At 42.8% G+C, this 16,453-nt stretch overlaps 1 protein-coding gene across 10 annotated transcripts in view; it reads left to right on the forward strand.

Moving 5' to 3' along the window:
* The window catches only part of SFMBT1 (Scm like with four mbt domains 1), a 96,383-nt gene that overhangs the window by 64,645 nt on the left and 15,285 nt on the right, over positions 1–16,453 (forward strand). For all 10 annotated transcript variants that reach the window (XR_008451698.1, XR_008451699.1, XM_054076779.1 and 7 more), the window contains 10 exons: positions 1,755–1,849; positions 6,548–6,788; positions 7,056–7,144; positions 8,070–8,316; positions 8,964–9,061; positions 9,534–9,635; positions 10,431–10,581; positions 12,333–12,415; positions 14,621–14,747; positions 15,427–15,540. Coding sequence is in view for 8 of the 10 variants with exons in the window: in XM_054076779.1 (XP_053932754.1) it covers positions 1,755–1,849; positions 6,548–6,788; positions 7,056–7,144; positions 8,070–8,316; positions 8,964–9,061; positions 9,534–9,635; positions 10,431–10,581; positions 12,333–12,415; positions 14,621–14,747; positions 15,427–15,540 (1,347 nt within the window). In the remaining 2 variants the exon portion in view is untranslated. The remainder of the gene's footprint in view (positions 1–1,754; positions 1,850–6,547; positions 6,789–7,055; positions 7,145–8,069; positions 8,317–8,963; positions 9,062–9,533; positions 9,636–10,430; positions 10,582–12,332; positions 12,416–14,620; positions 14,748–15,426; positions 15,541–16,453) is intronic.

The following is a 16,453-nucleotide window of genomic DNA, read 5'->3' on the forward strand; positions in this document are numbered from 1 at the left end:
CCTCAGTAAGTTGAAGATTAGACTCTAAAGGTGATGATGGTACTCAGACTCTGAATTTTTTGAGCTCTGAGGCTGGTGAGAGGTCAATCTAACCAGCTGTGCTTGTTTAAAAATAGCAAAATGAGTTGGGGTTTGGGAGAGCAAGGAGCTGCCTTTAGAACAGGGGCTGTGGTTGGAAAACACCAGGTAGCTGAACAGACATTTCTAAATCTGAGGAAATTACAGTTCCTAGAATTATGATGAAAAGTCAAAGATCAGCTTAACAATCAGTTTGAAGATAAAATGAGCTTACTTTACGCTTAAGACTTTTGTAGGTTTTTTTCAGGCAATTTAACATAGCTCAGATTTTGGGCAAATATTTGCCCCTCTCTGCTTGAGAAGTAAGTTGTGCACTGTACTTAGTGGGTTGTCAGCATGCCTGTGGGGCTGATAAAGGTGTGTAATAGTGTTTGATTAGGGGTTTTGGACACAAAGCGTTTCCTACTCAGGCTGCTACTCCTTGAAAGAGCAGTTGCCACCTGTCCTTGGAAGGGCTGAGCGTGTAGGAGATGTTGGTGTCCTGTAACCTTTGCGGAGCGCTCCCCATGCCTGTGATAACACAGAGATTTTTCTGTGTTCAAATATAAACAAGGGATCAGGTTTCCTGGTACTGAGAGGTGGAAATCTGGTGTGTTCATTCATAAAAGACAGCTCTGGTGCAGATGATAGAATCAGTCTAGAAGTGAAAATGAGAAGCTTTACTTTTACACCATCCCACTTTGCTGCTGAACCCGAAGCTGTACTTTCTGTGTTGAGTTTAAAAATGCCACTGAGGTGAGGTGGGACCCTGCCTGGCGTCCCACGCCGTGCCCGCACGGCTGCGTGCTGAGCTCAAGAGGGGACCTGAATCCAACCTGTGTTGGTTGTGATGTCATTTCAGCAGAGCGGGTTACAGTTGGAGAAAACCTGACTAGAAGGGGAGTGGAGAAGTGATCAAGAACTGCAGGGGAGAGCAGGCTGCGGGACAGGCTTGACAATAATGATAGGGAATCTGGATAATTGGTAGCGTGACTCGCTACAGCCGCTTGCTTCCTAACAGCCAGAGTGAGGTTTGAACTGTGGCTTAAGTGGTTTTAGCACATTTGTGCTTTAAATGCTTCCAGAAATGAGATTTTCTTGTTCTAAAGAAGCTGTTACACCTTACAAGCTGTTTTTTTTAAGTGACTAATTTGAGTTTTCTTAATTTCAGTTGTGTCTCAGGCTGTTCTTAGAACTACCTCGAATCCTTCTCTGTCCTTTTGGTGTTTTATAACAGCTAAATAAATGCAATCTAACTTAAAAAGAGGAGAATTATATTTCAGTTTCTTTTTAGTCTTTCTTTTCAAACCCCTTACTTTTGGTATTGTTGGTTCTCAGATGGTTTTAATATAATATATATATAATATAATACATTGATGGTCTGGTGTGCCCAGAGTTTAGAGTCTCTTATATTTGCTGATACAAATGCAGAACTCTTCTGGCTATGCTCTCCTCTCACGAACTGTAAACAATTCATGCTTAAATAAAAATCCTTAGGATCTCACTGTTTTTCATACCAGATCCAACGTAAAGTGCCCTTCATATACAAAGAAAGGCTAAATGCGTTGTCTGTTGAAATGTGTGACTGAAAGTTCACTGTACGCTTGTGCACTCAGTCATTTGGTTTTGCTGTAGTTCTTAGCCTGAAAATTAAGCCAACAGGTTGCTAAGTAGAAGGTGTTTGGCTTCTCTTCCAGATGCTGGTTCCAGTGTAGAAGAAATGGAATTCAATTGGGATGAATATCTAGAAGACACAGGAGCAACTGCAGCCCCCCATGGATCTTTTAAACATGTGAGTCAGGGAGTGTGTGTTTACTTGCCATCTGCTGTGTTGTTTGGTTGATACACTGAATGTTTAGGGTTCTTTGAATGAGCTGGTGCTCTCAAATCTGGAAGACTAATTAGAATCTTGTTTCTTAATGAGAAATGAGGAATTTCGCCTTTTTGTTATTGTCTCTGGTCACGCCTCTCACAGGGCAATCCTGTCCGCAAGTGCTGACATTTAAGAGGCTCCTGGTCTTTCCTGCACCAGAAAATCAGCTTGATTTTTTTTCTCGTAAAGCCCAAACTGTCAGTCTCTTTCTCCCTTTTGTGACCGCTACTGGAGAGCTGCTGCGGAGGAGCTGGATAGAGCACATTGGCGGCATAGTTCTTGAACTGCAGAATTCAAATGTGCTCTCAGAGAAGGTGGCTCTCAAGGAGGCCAAGGAGAAAATAACAGCTCTGCCAAACACTTGACTGTAGTAGTTAGAAGACAGATGAGGATAATTGTTGATCGCAGGCTTAATGGATAGGATGAAGTCTTGATAAGCCCTTGTCTTTACCCTGGGTTATCTTTATTGGAATGTTTGTGGGTAAAATCCTGGAGTGCAGTGTCCCGTTGGGTGCGATGTGAATGGAACGTCTGCTGCCTTGTACCAGAACATCAGCGAAGGTGAGCTGTAAGGAGCTGCTTTCCAAAGCTCTGAGACCTCTCCCAACAATTTAAACACCTTCCAGGCTGCCAGCCTGTATCCTCATCTCAGTCTTTCTTAAAGTTACAATTTAATAGTGTTTCGAAGACCGGCTGTGGGTCTCTTACGGTGGCAATGATGGTTGTGTCTTGTGTGTGACACATTGCTTGGAAAGCACGCGGTGATGCTTTCGGGTGCTGCATCACCGCTTTCAGTTCAGGAGACTTTAATCAGACTGAGATCTGTTCACAGAAGGATCATGAAGCATTTTGAATTCCAAGGTAACCTGCAAAAGCGCAGAACATTGAAGAATCTGTTAAAATACGGCATTTATGGTAGTAGTAAAAATGCACGGTAAATGTGGGCTTCACAGAGGCTCTTCCATACATTGGGATGTAATTGTAAGCTTCTTATTCAAAATAAATGTTTAAGTATCTCATTTCTGAAGAGGAGAGACGTATGTTTGCTTTGATTTTCCTTGGCATACTGAAGCTCTAGCAAGACCAAGCTTACGCAGAGCGGTGGTGTCCATGCAGCCCACATTGAGGGAGCGCTGTGGAATCGGAGCAGTGCATTTAGCAGCAGTGGGAGGAGCAGTCTGCTCCTCTCTTAAGGTTTACTTTACGTGTTCTCTGTTAAAGAAGCTTGCTGTCACAGCTTGGACGTTATACAAACTGCTTTTAATGCCAACTTGATGGTGGTGGCCAACTGAATTAACATGGCAGCTTTATTTTGAGCTTCGAATGACTTTTGTTACCCCTGCTCTGCACTCTTTGCCAGCTCAGCTGTGTCAGACGAGGTCTGATGGTTGTTGTCATGGTTGGTAAAAATACAATTAGGTTTAAAACCAAAATCCATGCTTTGTATTATTATTATTATTATTATTATTATTATTATTATTATTATCATCATCATCATCATCATCATCATCAAAATCCATTATTATTATTATTGTTATTGTTGTTATTATTGTTATTATTGTTGTTATTATTCCCTGTGTGTGTAGAGCACGGTGCAGTTTTGCTGGTGCCAGTAATGTTGGGGAGAGTACTTTAGCGAGGAGGTGTGGGCAAAGCCTGGCTGCGTGGCCCAGCCCTTTCTGTCCTGTGCTGGGAGCCCTCTTGCTCCTCCCTCTGAGGAGCTGTGCTTAAGACTTCCCTTAGAATTAATCTGGCGGCCGATTTTGATGCTCTCTGTAATAAAGTTGGCATAAAATTTTGGCAAGTTAGTGCTGACAGCGAGTTGATAAGCAGAGAGAGGAGCGTATTTCCAGCAGCGTGGCATCACCTAGGTCTTGCTCTTAATAGGAATTCAATAGTGCAAGGTCGGTCGCATGCTCAGATTTCTGCTGTCTGTTAGAAAACAATGGTTTGGAAAAGATAGAGGAGGAGAACCTCAGTGCCTCCCAGTGGATGCTGATGGCCTGACTGGGTGACACAGCCCTAAAACAATGTCAGTGGGGCTCCAGGATGCATCAGGTGAGGTGGAGAGCGTACAGGCGCTGACATCTCTGTGACCAGTGGTCCCTCCAGCTGGAATCTGTGTCTGCTGGTTGTTGACTTCAAGAATGATTTATTTTTATAATCTGCTGTCAGGAAAGTTAAGGGGGAACTTGTCTTGTACACTTGAAAAAACAGAGAGAAAAAACAAACTTAGCTGAAGAATACTGACAAAAGAGCAAATGGACATGTGCAATTAACTGAATTAATTAATATAAATAAATTTTAAACGGAACTTTCCAGGTTTTGTTTGGCTCTTTTAAAATATTGGAGCAGTGAGACTGCAACCAGCCTCCCATTTTGAATGGTGGCTGAGAAATACTCAGCTCCCATCACAAGGGAGTGATTAAGAAAATGTAACCCATTACGCATTACACAACCTGGGTTAGCAAAGAGCTGGACTTGCTGTTGTGAGAGAGGACTTTTTTTGTATTTGTATGCTTACATTAATTATGAAAGTTTTGCTTGTACTATAAGCAAGACACGTTGGAAAATGTAAGCTCCTTCCTCAAATGGAGCATGTTCTAATGTTTAATTTATTTGCGCTTTAAAAATTAAACAATATTGAGATCAAAGTGACTGTTTTGCCTACAATCTAGCAAGAAAAAGAGCTTAGCAAAACCCTGGTGTTGCGCTGGATGCCAGTGTTGTCACCCCACCCTGAGTCTGAATGCATTTTCTCTGGAGCTGTTGAATGCTCTTTTTTCATTCCTTTCTGCAACTTGTGTAAACATAGAGTAAAAATCAGTTAGTGTTCAACATCATCTGAACACGTGTATTTGCTATGGGCTTTTGCATGTTCATAATATTCTTTGTCCATTCTTTATCTCCTGAGCGGAGTCGGGTGCCCAACTCTGCACTGTGCCAGGACACGAATCCACGGATAGTGCTCGATGGGAAGGAGGAGCGGAGCTGCTGTCACTGAGCACTCGTCCCATCTCAGCTTGCCATACGTGCAGGAGGGGGCAGCTGCTCTCAGACCCGCTGCTCCGAAGAAAATAGTCTCCGAGCTTCTGCAGCGTCTCGTGCTGTAGTGAACCAACCAAAAAAACCCAACGTTTTGTGCTTTAAACCAGTTAGCAGTGTTGCCGTGCCCAGCTGCCAGGAGAGGGTGCTAACTGGTGCTGGATCCAGCGGGAGACTAAATGCCAGTGTTAGGGAAAGGCACGGAGCTTTGCTGAAAGTTTGGGTATAGAGACCTGCACAGATTTCCCAGTTCCTCACATTCTGTGTCGAGCACATGGCTTTTCTCTTGGGAATCGTAGCCTTCAGTAGCATCTCTTCAGCAGGACAACTGTCGTCTTGAACAGAAGACCCCAGCAGTATCTCTTCAGAATGCCAGCACGTATTGGGTCCTGCGGATTTGGTTTTTAAATGGGGTTTCCCTAAGTGAAAGGTCACGACCTAAAGGATGTAACCGTTAACGGAGACATGCGTTTCGTTCTGATGTGGGTCTCGGTTCTATTTTTAGCAAACCGGCACGTGCTGCCTGATGAGACTAGAATAGCTGTGGCAGTTACTGACCCGCCGGCACGGAACTGGTAATGAATAACCCAGAAGATGTCTGCTGCATCTGCAACATACCAAAAGCCTTTCTTGCAGTGAATTCACAGAGGAAACAGAATTTGGGAATGCTTAAGAAAGAAAACACCGGTTTCTTTCAGCTGAGAATAGAAGATCAATGTGTTAGATTTTTAGTTAAGACTGAGACAATAGAATTAAGCATAGATGAGAAACATACTGTAGTGAGAGCAAAACAGGGTCCTTCTGCTCTTAGGAATGTTGGAGCATGGGGAAGTTAGGGATATGAGAAACTTAATGTTTTACCTTCTCATTTTTTCATATTCGGGTATGTGAGTACCGTGCAGTCAGATCCTCCGCTGCATACAACACACACACTTGCACAGTGCACACACAGTATTTGGTGCTTTGCTGTTGGCAAAGCACGAGTTCACTGAAGAACACACGCTATTTATGTTCCCTGCAATTTATATAACAGTGCTACATACGGGATTATTTAGTTTCTTGCATGGACACATTAAAAATCCTTATTCTCCAATTTGTGCAGATACGTGACTTCTGGAACGGCCATGGCAGAGGAGACAGTGGAATCGTTAGCTAAAGTGTGTGTGTGTGTGTGCGCGCGCTTTAAACAGGCTCTTTGTCCAAAGAGGTGCAAAGACATGGTTCAACTCAAAAAGTCGAGGTTGTATTGCTGAGTTTGACCTTTGGTTTTGCCTGGCTCAACAGCCCAGCTGTGAGTTGGGTGAGGTATTGTACAGGGCAGGAAGGTGAACCACAAGGTATTGATTTAAGGTTGAAAAGATGCTCTGAAATGCAAAGAGGATTTCGTTAATGGTGATTCTATGTGCATTCTAATTTGGGTCACATAGTGCGATGAGGGTTTTTTTCTCTGAAGAGACTGGATGGCAGTTGGCTTGAGAGTTTTTGCTAATGAACATGATGTCTAATTTTTCCCCCTGTTGTTTTATGAAGTTCTGGAAGGTGCTTAAGTGTGATGGTCTTCTTCCTCTTCAGGTGGATACCAGTTTGCAGAATGGTTTTGCCCCTGGTATGAAGCTGGAAGTTGCTGTCAAGTCTGACCAAAACACCTACTGGGTAGCCACCATTATTACTACCTGCGGGCAGCTGCTCCTGTTGCGCTACGATGGTTACGGGGAAGACCGCAAGGCTGACTTTTGGTGTGATATCATGACAGCTGATTTACACCCCATCGGCTGGTGTGAGCAGAACAGGAAGATTCTCAAAGTGCCTGAAGGTATTGGTTCTGGATGCAGAAGCAGCAAGTACTGGAGTTAGTTTTACAGAGGCTTGTGCTTAGTTTAATCATCACCCGCCAAATTCTATCGCTCTGTCATTTCTTTTAAAGATTGTGCTGCGTTGTTTCTTCTTTTAAGTTGTTACTGGTGGGTGTGTGGTGGATCCTTGTGAACTAGGCAGAACAAGGATATGGTAATGTCTTTTTGTCTGAATAAGCTTTAACTGGCAGGAAGAATCACAGTCTGTTTTCTTCACTTTCGCATAGGTATCAAGGACAAGATACCTGACCAGGAGGAATTCCTTCAGCGGGTGCTAAAGGGAGCGTGCAGTGCTCCTGCTAACCTGCTGGAGGGGGTAAGTGCTGCGATGTCCTCCCTCTCGGCTTTTGTCTTGTTTTTCCCCTTTGTCATTAAGACATCTCTATTCAGATTCAGTTCAGTTCCTTTCTTAAGTTTAGGGAGAATTGCAGCACGCTGCTGACTTTAAAGTTCCACTCTCTGGTGTTTCCTATCTACAGTATTTAATTTTGGTGATGCTGTCCTGAAACATTTCTCTCTCACTGCAGGTTTGAGCTGTTCATTAATCCTATCAGAAGAAGGTCCTTTTTCAAAATCCCTTTGGTTTCAGTCTTCCATTCTGTTCCTCCTTCATGTGGCTCTAAGGAAGTCTGTTAGTTAACTTGCTTTCGTGTTGTTCCCTTTCTCCGTTGACTCCTTTCAGCTTTTGTTTGGTATTACTAATGGGCAGGTTATTGTTTCACTTAAATCTTGCATCTTTGCTAGTGAAGAACTAAATTTTTTGTCCCCTGCTCTGCACTTTAATTTAAACCTCATATCAGTGTTTGATTGTAAAGTAATAATTTTTTTTAAATGCCATTTATGTCTTCTTTACAACTAACATTTTTATCTTGTATTTTTTGTGTATAGTCATCTTTGTGTGCTAGATGACTCAGTTTTAGATGCTAGATGACTCAGTTTTAGAAGGAGATTAATCATGTTTCCTTCAAACCCTGAATACGTAAGTGATAATGCTTCTGAAAATGATGATGAGGACTTAAGTGAAATGTGTAACTACCTGCATGCATTACAGAAGCTCTGGTGCAGGCACCAGCGATTCTATGATTCTATGATTGTCTTTTCCGTTGCCTTGTGTCAGTAAGGGAGCTGTGCTTTACTTCTGTATTCATACTTCATTTGTGCAAAAAGAATATGTGTCGATAAGTAGAAGGACGGGACTTGTTTTGTTCTGTTGTACAGAATAATTTGTGTTCTTTTTGCAGCTTCACAGAGGGAAAAATCCACTGGATCTCATTGCACCAGGCTCCCGACTAGAACTGCAAAACATCCGGGACTGCCTGGAAGCCTGGATAGTCAACGTGGTAGAAAATGTTGGTGGGAGACTCAAATTACGATACGAAGGGCTGGAGGATTGTGACAAATTTGACCAGTGGCTGTTCTACTTGGACCCTTTCCTTCATCAAGTGGGGTGGGCAGCTCAACATGGATACAGCCTGCAACCACCTTTAGGTATCTCAAAACTTGTATCTTTTATGTGGTGGTCAGAGGCTAGAGAACACTGCCTTAGTGCTCTAAATTTGCCTTCCGGATGCATCTGGTGGTCACATCATCAGTGCGGGGTCTGACAAATACTGTACCTGATAAAATCTAAGTGAAACACCAGTAAATAGTCCTGCAACAGTTTTCACCCACTCCTTCGGAAGTTGCTAAGTTACCTTGCCTGTCAAGCAGCAACTAGGAAAGGGTTGCCTCCACCAATATTTTTGGTAGGTTTGTATTTCTGGGAGGGAAAGTTATCAGGTCTGGAAGTTGTGCTCAACATGAGCTTGTGCAGTCGCTTTGACGTAGGTGCAGGGATCCTTTCTGCATGATGGCCCTGGTACAAAGCAGTTCCTCCTCTATCAGAGAGGTGTGTGCTCTGTAATTACAGACGCTGGGACAGACTTGTGGAACGTTCCTTGAACTTTCCATGCTTAAATGTAAAGCAAACTAGCGTTACCCAGCTGGGGGTTTGTCTTCTGGTCTGCAGAGGTTCGGAACAGATAGGAATTTAGCAGTTGGAGGAGCACAAATCAAACTTCTGGCTTTATTGCTGTGTTCTGAGGGAAAAGAAGGAAGATGACTTCATTCACTGTTTACCTTTCTTTTCATTTTAGCCATTAGGTCCTTGAAGAGTGAAGCAGATTGGCAAGAGATCCTGAAGAAGGTGAAAGAGGAGGAAGAAGAGTCATCAGTTCCTACAGATCTCTTTAAGGTAAACACCTCATGTGTGTAGTTCAGTGCTGTGGATGGTATCTTTAAAATGCTCTACTCCTAAGAAATGGTTCAGGGAAGTCAGTTACTGTTACTCAGATTCTTTCCCTGTTTTATTTTGGCTTGGTTTTGGTTGGTTTTTTTCCCCCCTTTCTGTAGTTTAAAAAAGTAAGACTATTAACAAGAATTTTATAATAGTACAATTATTTTTTAAGGTAGACAGTATAGCCCTCACAAGTATGTGAGCCGCTAGAAAAATCCGTGGTTCTCACCTGGGGATTCAGTTTCCTAAAACTCAGAAAACTGTCAGTCTCAGCGAGCGTAGTTGGTCTTTTCGGCTGCTGGTACTTTGACTGATTTCTTCAAATGAACTGATATAAACTCAAAATTATCCTCTTCAGTTGCATTATATAAAGTACGTATATTTCTTGATGGAGAAAGGTGGGTAATCACACTGACACATAATTTTTTAGGATAAACCTGTAATCGGAGTGCATTCGTTCTCTGAAGGCATGAAGTTAGAAGCTGTGGACCCAATGGCTCCATTTGTGATCTCCCCTGCTACAGTTCTCAAGGTATCAAGGTTCTTTAACTTGTCCTGCTAAGATTCAGTTCCATCACTACTTCTGTTCTTAAGTGCTCAGGAAATTCTCATTAACTGATTATCTTATAATCTTGAACTATTCTTCAAATTAAATATTTTGTACCTCTCCTTTTGGGGACAGGTTGCCATGAAAAAGGATCTTAACTGTTGATAGTGAAGCCAAAGGATTTGAACAGACAGGCTCTCAGTGTGACACCTTGCATTTTGGTGGTCTCTCATTTAAACTCTTAACATACAGTTTCTTCAAATAAAATGCTCGCCTATTACTAAAAGGTGCAAACAAAGCAAAATCAATTACTTTTCTTAATATTCTCTTGCCCTGCCCTTAGTTCCTTTAGGCCTGTAGTGTTTTTACTTGGATGGCCCATCCTGGGACACAGTTCAGCCTTGTTGAGATAAGCAGTTTGCTGTTACAGAATGGGAGTAAGGCCAGGAACTCTTTAATTTCTCTACTTTTTTCATAACAAAATTTCACGTAGCACTTGGTGCTTACCTCTTTTTTTGAAGTGCTCATACATCTTTTTTTTTATTGTTATTATTTATTTTTGTTAAGTTCCCAAATAATGTGCAGGAATCTGCTGGTTTATGAATCCCATGGATTCTCCTTTAATTTTCTTTTTTTTAATGTTGGCAATATTTCAAGGTAAATGGTTTCCATTGTGCAGTTGTTGCTGTTAAATAAAGTTACCAAAATAGGGGAAGAGGGAGCAGTAGATCAGAATCTGCTACTTATGAGACCACCTGGTTCTCTTTTTGCTAACTACAGGTATACAATGAAAAATATTTCATGATAGAAATCGATGACTTGAGGGCAGAGCGTACGACCAGCCAGTCTTACATTTGTCATGTCAACAGCGCTGGTATTTTCCCCGTGCAGTGGAGTCTGAAGAACGGCTTGCATCTCAGCCCCCCACCAGGTATGTTTGTGCAAGCTTCTCACCCTCCTTCTCTTCCAAGGAAGTTGATTGCAAATCCAAAGAGCGCTGTGTTTAGGATGAAGCTTCTGCAAAGAATTCAATGTAGAAGCACAAGCAAAGAACAAGACCGATAAGATTCTGAGGAACAGGAGCTTTGAGTTAGTGAAATGGAAGTTTCCTGGGTGTGTGCCTGGGTTTGAGAAGATGACAGTGGCTAAGGATGCTGGTCACGCATAAAAACCTGAACACTTGAGTGAATTGAGTATGTGTTCCAGGGCTGCAGGCAACGTTGATTGCAGCGTTAATTAAAGTGGTAGCAGAAGCCTGTATGTAGTCCTTGCGTTGGATTTTTGCTTACATTGTTATCCAACTTTTTAGAATATTGTCAGAATATTTTAACATGTTGAAGTTAACAAAGCAATTTTTTTTCCAAAGATCTCTCAGGCAAGGTAGCAGATTGATGAAATATGGACATAAGGGAATAGGGGGAGAGATCCCCAGCTACTATTTATTTTCTCAAAATGGAAATGTCAATGGTATTGTGAAAGCAGGGACGCGGTACTCATACTCAGCAGCACAGAATTCAGCATGTTTTGGTTCAGTTACTCATAACAGCAAAGGAGCAAAGACCATAGGGTGTTTGTCTCTTGTTTTTACTTCAGGAAAGTACATAAAGTGGCCTTTCTTGACCCAGCATTACCTAGAATTTTGTGTGGAACGGATGAAATCTCACTTTCTAGGCATGTGACTGGAGCTGACTAAGACTTCAAGCTTCTCTTCTCATAGCCCCCCTGGAAGTGGTGGGCATTCTGAACCGTGCAAGGTGTCAAGGCCCCCACTGGCACTGATAAAACTGAGAAAAATAAATACCTCCTGCTATGGTCAGGTCCTCTGTGAGCAGTAGTTGAACTTCATGATTTTAGATTGTCGTGTTAATATTATATTCTTAGACTAGGTTTAAAATGTTGTTTGATTTCTTAAACCGTTGTCACAGGTGTCCCCTGTAGGGGAGCGCTTCCGATGTACTGCTGGAATAACTGCTGCAGTTGTCTCCCTGCTAATACGCTGCCAGCCTCAAGCTGTTGTGGCAGCACGGTTCTGCACCCAGTTCCCTTCAGTTATTCATTTTTATTTGATCACTTGGAAGCAAAGTATTTCCTCTAAGAAGACTTTTACTTGTCTTTTTCTTGGAAAGATGCACCATCTCCTGATGTTAATACTTCTCCCTTCAGACACATGCGTAGATTTACAGCTGTTAGCAAATTTGATGAGCCTTTTAGGACATCTGACCACTCTCTTTATTGATTTAATGTGTTTTATAGAGTAATATGTTGTCATTGTGCACATTTCATGCGCTTTGTTTAAAAATAAAATAAGTTTCAGAGCTGATGTGACATCCATGGATTCATCTTGCAGAAACTTTTCCTGCGATTCATCTATACCGTGTGATGAGGGTGCAAACGCTTCCCTGTGTTTCAGCTGCTGCCCTTGCCTGCCTAGCAAACATGCTTTATTCACACCTCAGGTTGCAGGTCAGAAATGGGAATCATGCCCGAAGCCCCTCTGTAGTGAAAACAGGATATCTCACCTGTGTGAGAATCCGGCTGCGGGCTGACCTCAGATAGCTCGGTGAAGGCCTTGTCAGCTGGGAAACTGCAGTGACCCAAACAGATTTCGTGATCTGTGCTTCATGTCAGTTTGAAATGAGTCTTGTGCCGTTAAACTAACGCCTTTGTTTTTTCTTCCCCTAGGTTATCCTGGGCAGGACTTCGACTGGGCAGACTACCTCAAACAATGCGGTGCTGAGGCAGCTCCCCAGAGCTGCTTCCCTTTGGTAAGGTTCTCTTTCAGAAAAATATCTTCTGTGACGTGTGAATGACACTCTTGATTCTGGGGAGAAGAACCTTTTGTGTGCTTTTGACTTAAATTAGCTTTCCAAGTAGAACGGAATAGAACAGTTCAGTTGGAAATGACCTGTGATGGTCATCTAGCCCAACCGCCCAACCTCTTCAGGGCTGCCCGAAAGTTAAAGCATATCATTAAGGGCTTTGTCCAAATGCCTCTTAAACACCGACAGGCTCATCCATCTCTCTAGGACGCCTGTTCCAGTGTTTGACCACCTTCTCACTAAAGAAATACTTCCTCGTGTCAAGTCCAAACCTCCCCTGATACAGCTGTGGGCCATTCCCACGCATCCTGCCACTGGATCCCAGGGAGGAAACATCAGCGCCGCCCTCTCCACTTCCCAGCCGGGAAGCTGTAGAGAGTAATAAAGTTGCCCCTTAGCCTCCTTTTCTCCAAACTAGACAATCCCGGAGTGCTTAGCCGTTCCTCACAGGACACCCCTCCCGGCGCCTTCAACGGCTTTGTTGCCTCCTCTGGATGCGTTTGAGTACCTGAGCGCCTTACCCGCGATAACTGAGGAAGCAGCAGAGTTAAGAGGGTGCACGTGTGTGCGAACCGAAGTCGATAGATGCTGGTTTCCTAGGTAGGGAAGTGGTGGACCTAATTCTTCAGGTGTGATAAAGCAGCTTGAAAATAAATGATTATTTTGTGAAACTCAGATGTGTAAGTGTCCATGGAATAGTCATAAAACAGCATCAGTCCTTGGCACTCCTGTGACTGTGGAAACGGGGCCTTTTAATAGACCTTTTCATTTACTTAGTGTGCTCTTTCAATCTTCCTTCCTTTCAGCTTGAAAAATTCATTCCATTGTATTAATCGATACCGAGTCACCTTAAATTAGTTCCAAATAATCATTTTACATTAATCAGTGCCTGATGTACTCGCTAGATTTTGGGCTTGTGTTGGTTCGGTGGCAGTGTTGCTGTCTCCCAAAGCATGGTACCTTGTCAAGTAGAAAAGGATATTATTAACACCTGCTTTCCAATTCCATTTACAATACTTGGGCTATTGCAGTGCTTAAGGGAAGAAATTAAAATGAATAACTACCATTTTTTGAAGAGGCTGTTGCTGGCTATGAGATCTTGTTGCCCTTGTTCTGTCTTGTAAGCTGTGGCATCTTAGAACAGGTCGTTGAATTTATTATCACTTTTCTGAGAAGAGCTGATCACTGTAGGCTGGTTCCAGCATTCATAATGTATTGATCCTGTAATTACGTTGCCAAGCGGCTCGGGGAGAAAGAGTCCTCTGTCTGGCTGTTACTTCTTATCTTTAATTCAGGAGTTTCAGAGCTGAATAAATATCTATTCTTATGGTTTAGGAATTCTTTTATAAATGTGGACAAAATTGATGAATAAGGTAAAATTCTACTTATCCGAAAAATGTAAAATGAAAAGAAAGGTTCCTATGCTGTCTCCTAGAACTCATTTGGATGAGGCAGGAATGTCATTTGCATCTGTAAAGTGGATTTCCAAGCTAACATAATAGAATAGAGAGCCTGGTCAGACTATTTGTCAGACTTATCCCTTGGGTAGCAGGCAGCAGAGAATTCCTGGTTGCTTAAAATGCACTCAGTCCTTTCAGTGAGTCTCAGCATCCTTGTTTTTGCGTAAAAACATGTTCTTTAGGTTTGCCTGTAGAGCCTTTTTTTAACTTAAATTGTTGGTAGTTTGTAATATATCTTACTTGTATTCAATACAATTCAGTAATTACCTGAAATCTTCTCTGACGATGTGAGCGTCTTTCTGTGTTATTCAGACACTGAGGGTTTTGTGTGTTGCTGCTGTTCAGAAAGCTGGGAAGGGGGCTCTTTATCGGAGAGTGCAGGGACAGAATGAGGCAGGGTGGTTGGAAGCTGAAAGAGGGGAGACTGAGATGAGATCTTAAGCAGAAATGTTTTGCTGTGAGGGCGGGGAGGCCCTGGCCCAGGGTGCCCAGAGCAGTGGGGGCTGCCCCATCCCTGGAGGGGTTCCAGGCCAGGTTGGATGGGGCTTGGAGCCCCTGATCCAGTGGGAGGTGTCCCTGCCCATGGCAGGGGTGGGACTGGATGGGCTTTGAGGTCCCTTCCAACCCAAACCATCCCATGAATCTATCATAGACAGATGGTACTTTACTGAAATATTCTGTTTTTTCCCAGTTAAATTCTGACCACGGATTTAAAGAGAATATGAAACTTGAGGCTGTGAACCCAGTTGATCCTGAAGAAGTTTGTATTGCTACAGTCACCAGGTTGAAAGATTCCTACCTCTGGCTTCAGCTGGAGGGTAAGTGATGTGTGGGAGAGGAGAGTAGCAGTTGCGTTGATTCTTCTGTAGTACCATCATCAAACCTGAGGAGTATCTGAGCAAACTCTCTGTGTGCAGTCACCGTTTCCTCAATGAAAACACAGCAAAGCCCCCACGTGCATTGCGTGTTTCGCAGTCAGCCGTGGACAGCAGGGCTTGCTTAAGCCAAGCAAAATAGCATTTGTGCATTGCAGGGTGTCGGTGCTGGGCCAGTGCGCCGCAGCTGCCCATCGGTGCCTTTTAGAAAGCAAAGGTTTGGTAACAATTTTACGAATGAGTGACTTGCATTCTGAGCAAGCTTTGGCCGGGCCTAGGAAGGAAACTTTTGGAGAGGTTCATCATTAACATAGAACAGGCCTGTGTCATCCATTCTTGATTATAATCTCATTTCTTGATTGTAAGTACATCAGCATGCACTTAACTATACACTGCGCATCTCTGCTAATCTGTGGATGGCAAATTCCCATCTCCAGCCTTTAGAAGGAAGCAAATCAGGTCAGGAAAGAATCTGGTCAGTAAAAGGGGATGAATAAACAATTGATATTGTGTTCCAGATACACCATAAGTAAGCCATATGCCATATACTAAACTCACGTACCAGATGAGAGTTTTTTATTTTTATTCGTTGTTTCAATTTTTCCTTCTCTAAACTGTACAGGCTCCAAGAAACCCGTCCCTGAATGTATAGTGAGTGTGGAATCAATGAATATATTTCCCGTGGGTTGGTGTGAGACAAATGGATATCAGCTGAGACCTCCTCGGAAAGCAATAGGTATCCGTTCCGTTCTGTTTGCAGTGGTTAGCTGGGCTGATAGAGATGACAAGACCTTCAAGAGAGGGCCACTGCAGAATTAGTGCCGGCATCACTGAATTTGGAAACATTCACCGTGTATGGAGAATCTACACCTTGTGCAACTGTTCCCTGGCTGTTAGGTCCAGTTGGAATCCATATGACAACTCCAAAACAGGCAGTGTTGGCTTGAGACCCTTGCGTGCTGTACAAGCATGTGGAAGCAATCCGTTGGTCGCAATAAAGAAACCATATCCATGTGTATGCACACACATCCATGTATATACTTCTGACTGAGCTGTTCTTGCCATGTGTCTGACCCTGATACTGGTTTTACTCTTGTACTCATGCAAGTAAAATGAATGCCCTGACAAAAGGGTATTCAGTGTGTGTGCTTTTTGAGTTGAAATAAAGGGGACTGGCTTTCTAAATGGGCCAGATGGTAACGATCCCTTCCTGACAAAATGTTGAGAAGCAAATTTTAACTACACCAGTAAGTCACTAGTGTCTTCTCTCAACCAGTTAGTGAGCTCTGGCGATTAAAGTTTAATGGGAGTTGGAAAAACTGAAGAAATTCCTGAATGTTTATTAAGATAATAAAATTGTAAGAGTAGAGCGAGCTGTTAATTTACTGCAAGGCAAAACAAAACTAAATCTGAAACGTGTCTGCATTGCCAAAGACAGAGGAGGAAGTGAGGTTCCTCCTCTTCATTAGAGAAAAGATGCTTTAGAAAAAAACTTGGGAAGTTTTTGGGGGCAAAGGCTGAAATTGCTGAAGAGACATGTTGCATTGCCTTGTTTGATATCATTATGTGGTTGTGATAACCAGAGTTAGCAAATGGACCCATCACATGGTTGGCTCTTAATTGCAACAGTGTTTTCCTCCGTAGCCATT

Source organism: Cuculus canorus, chromosome 11 (genome assembly GCF_017976375.1).
Source record: "Cuculus canorus isolate bCucCan1 chromosome 11, bCucCan1.pri, whole genome shotgun sequence".
Taxonomy (NCBI): domain Eukaryota; kingdom Metazoa; phylum Chordata; class Aves; order Cuculiformes; family Cuculidae; genus Cuculus; species Cuculus canorus.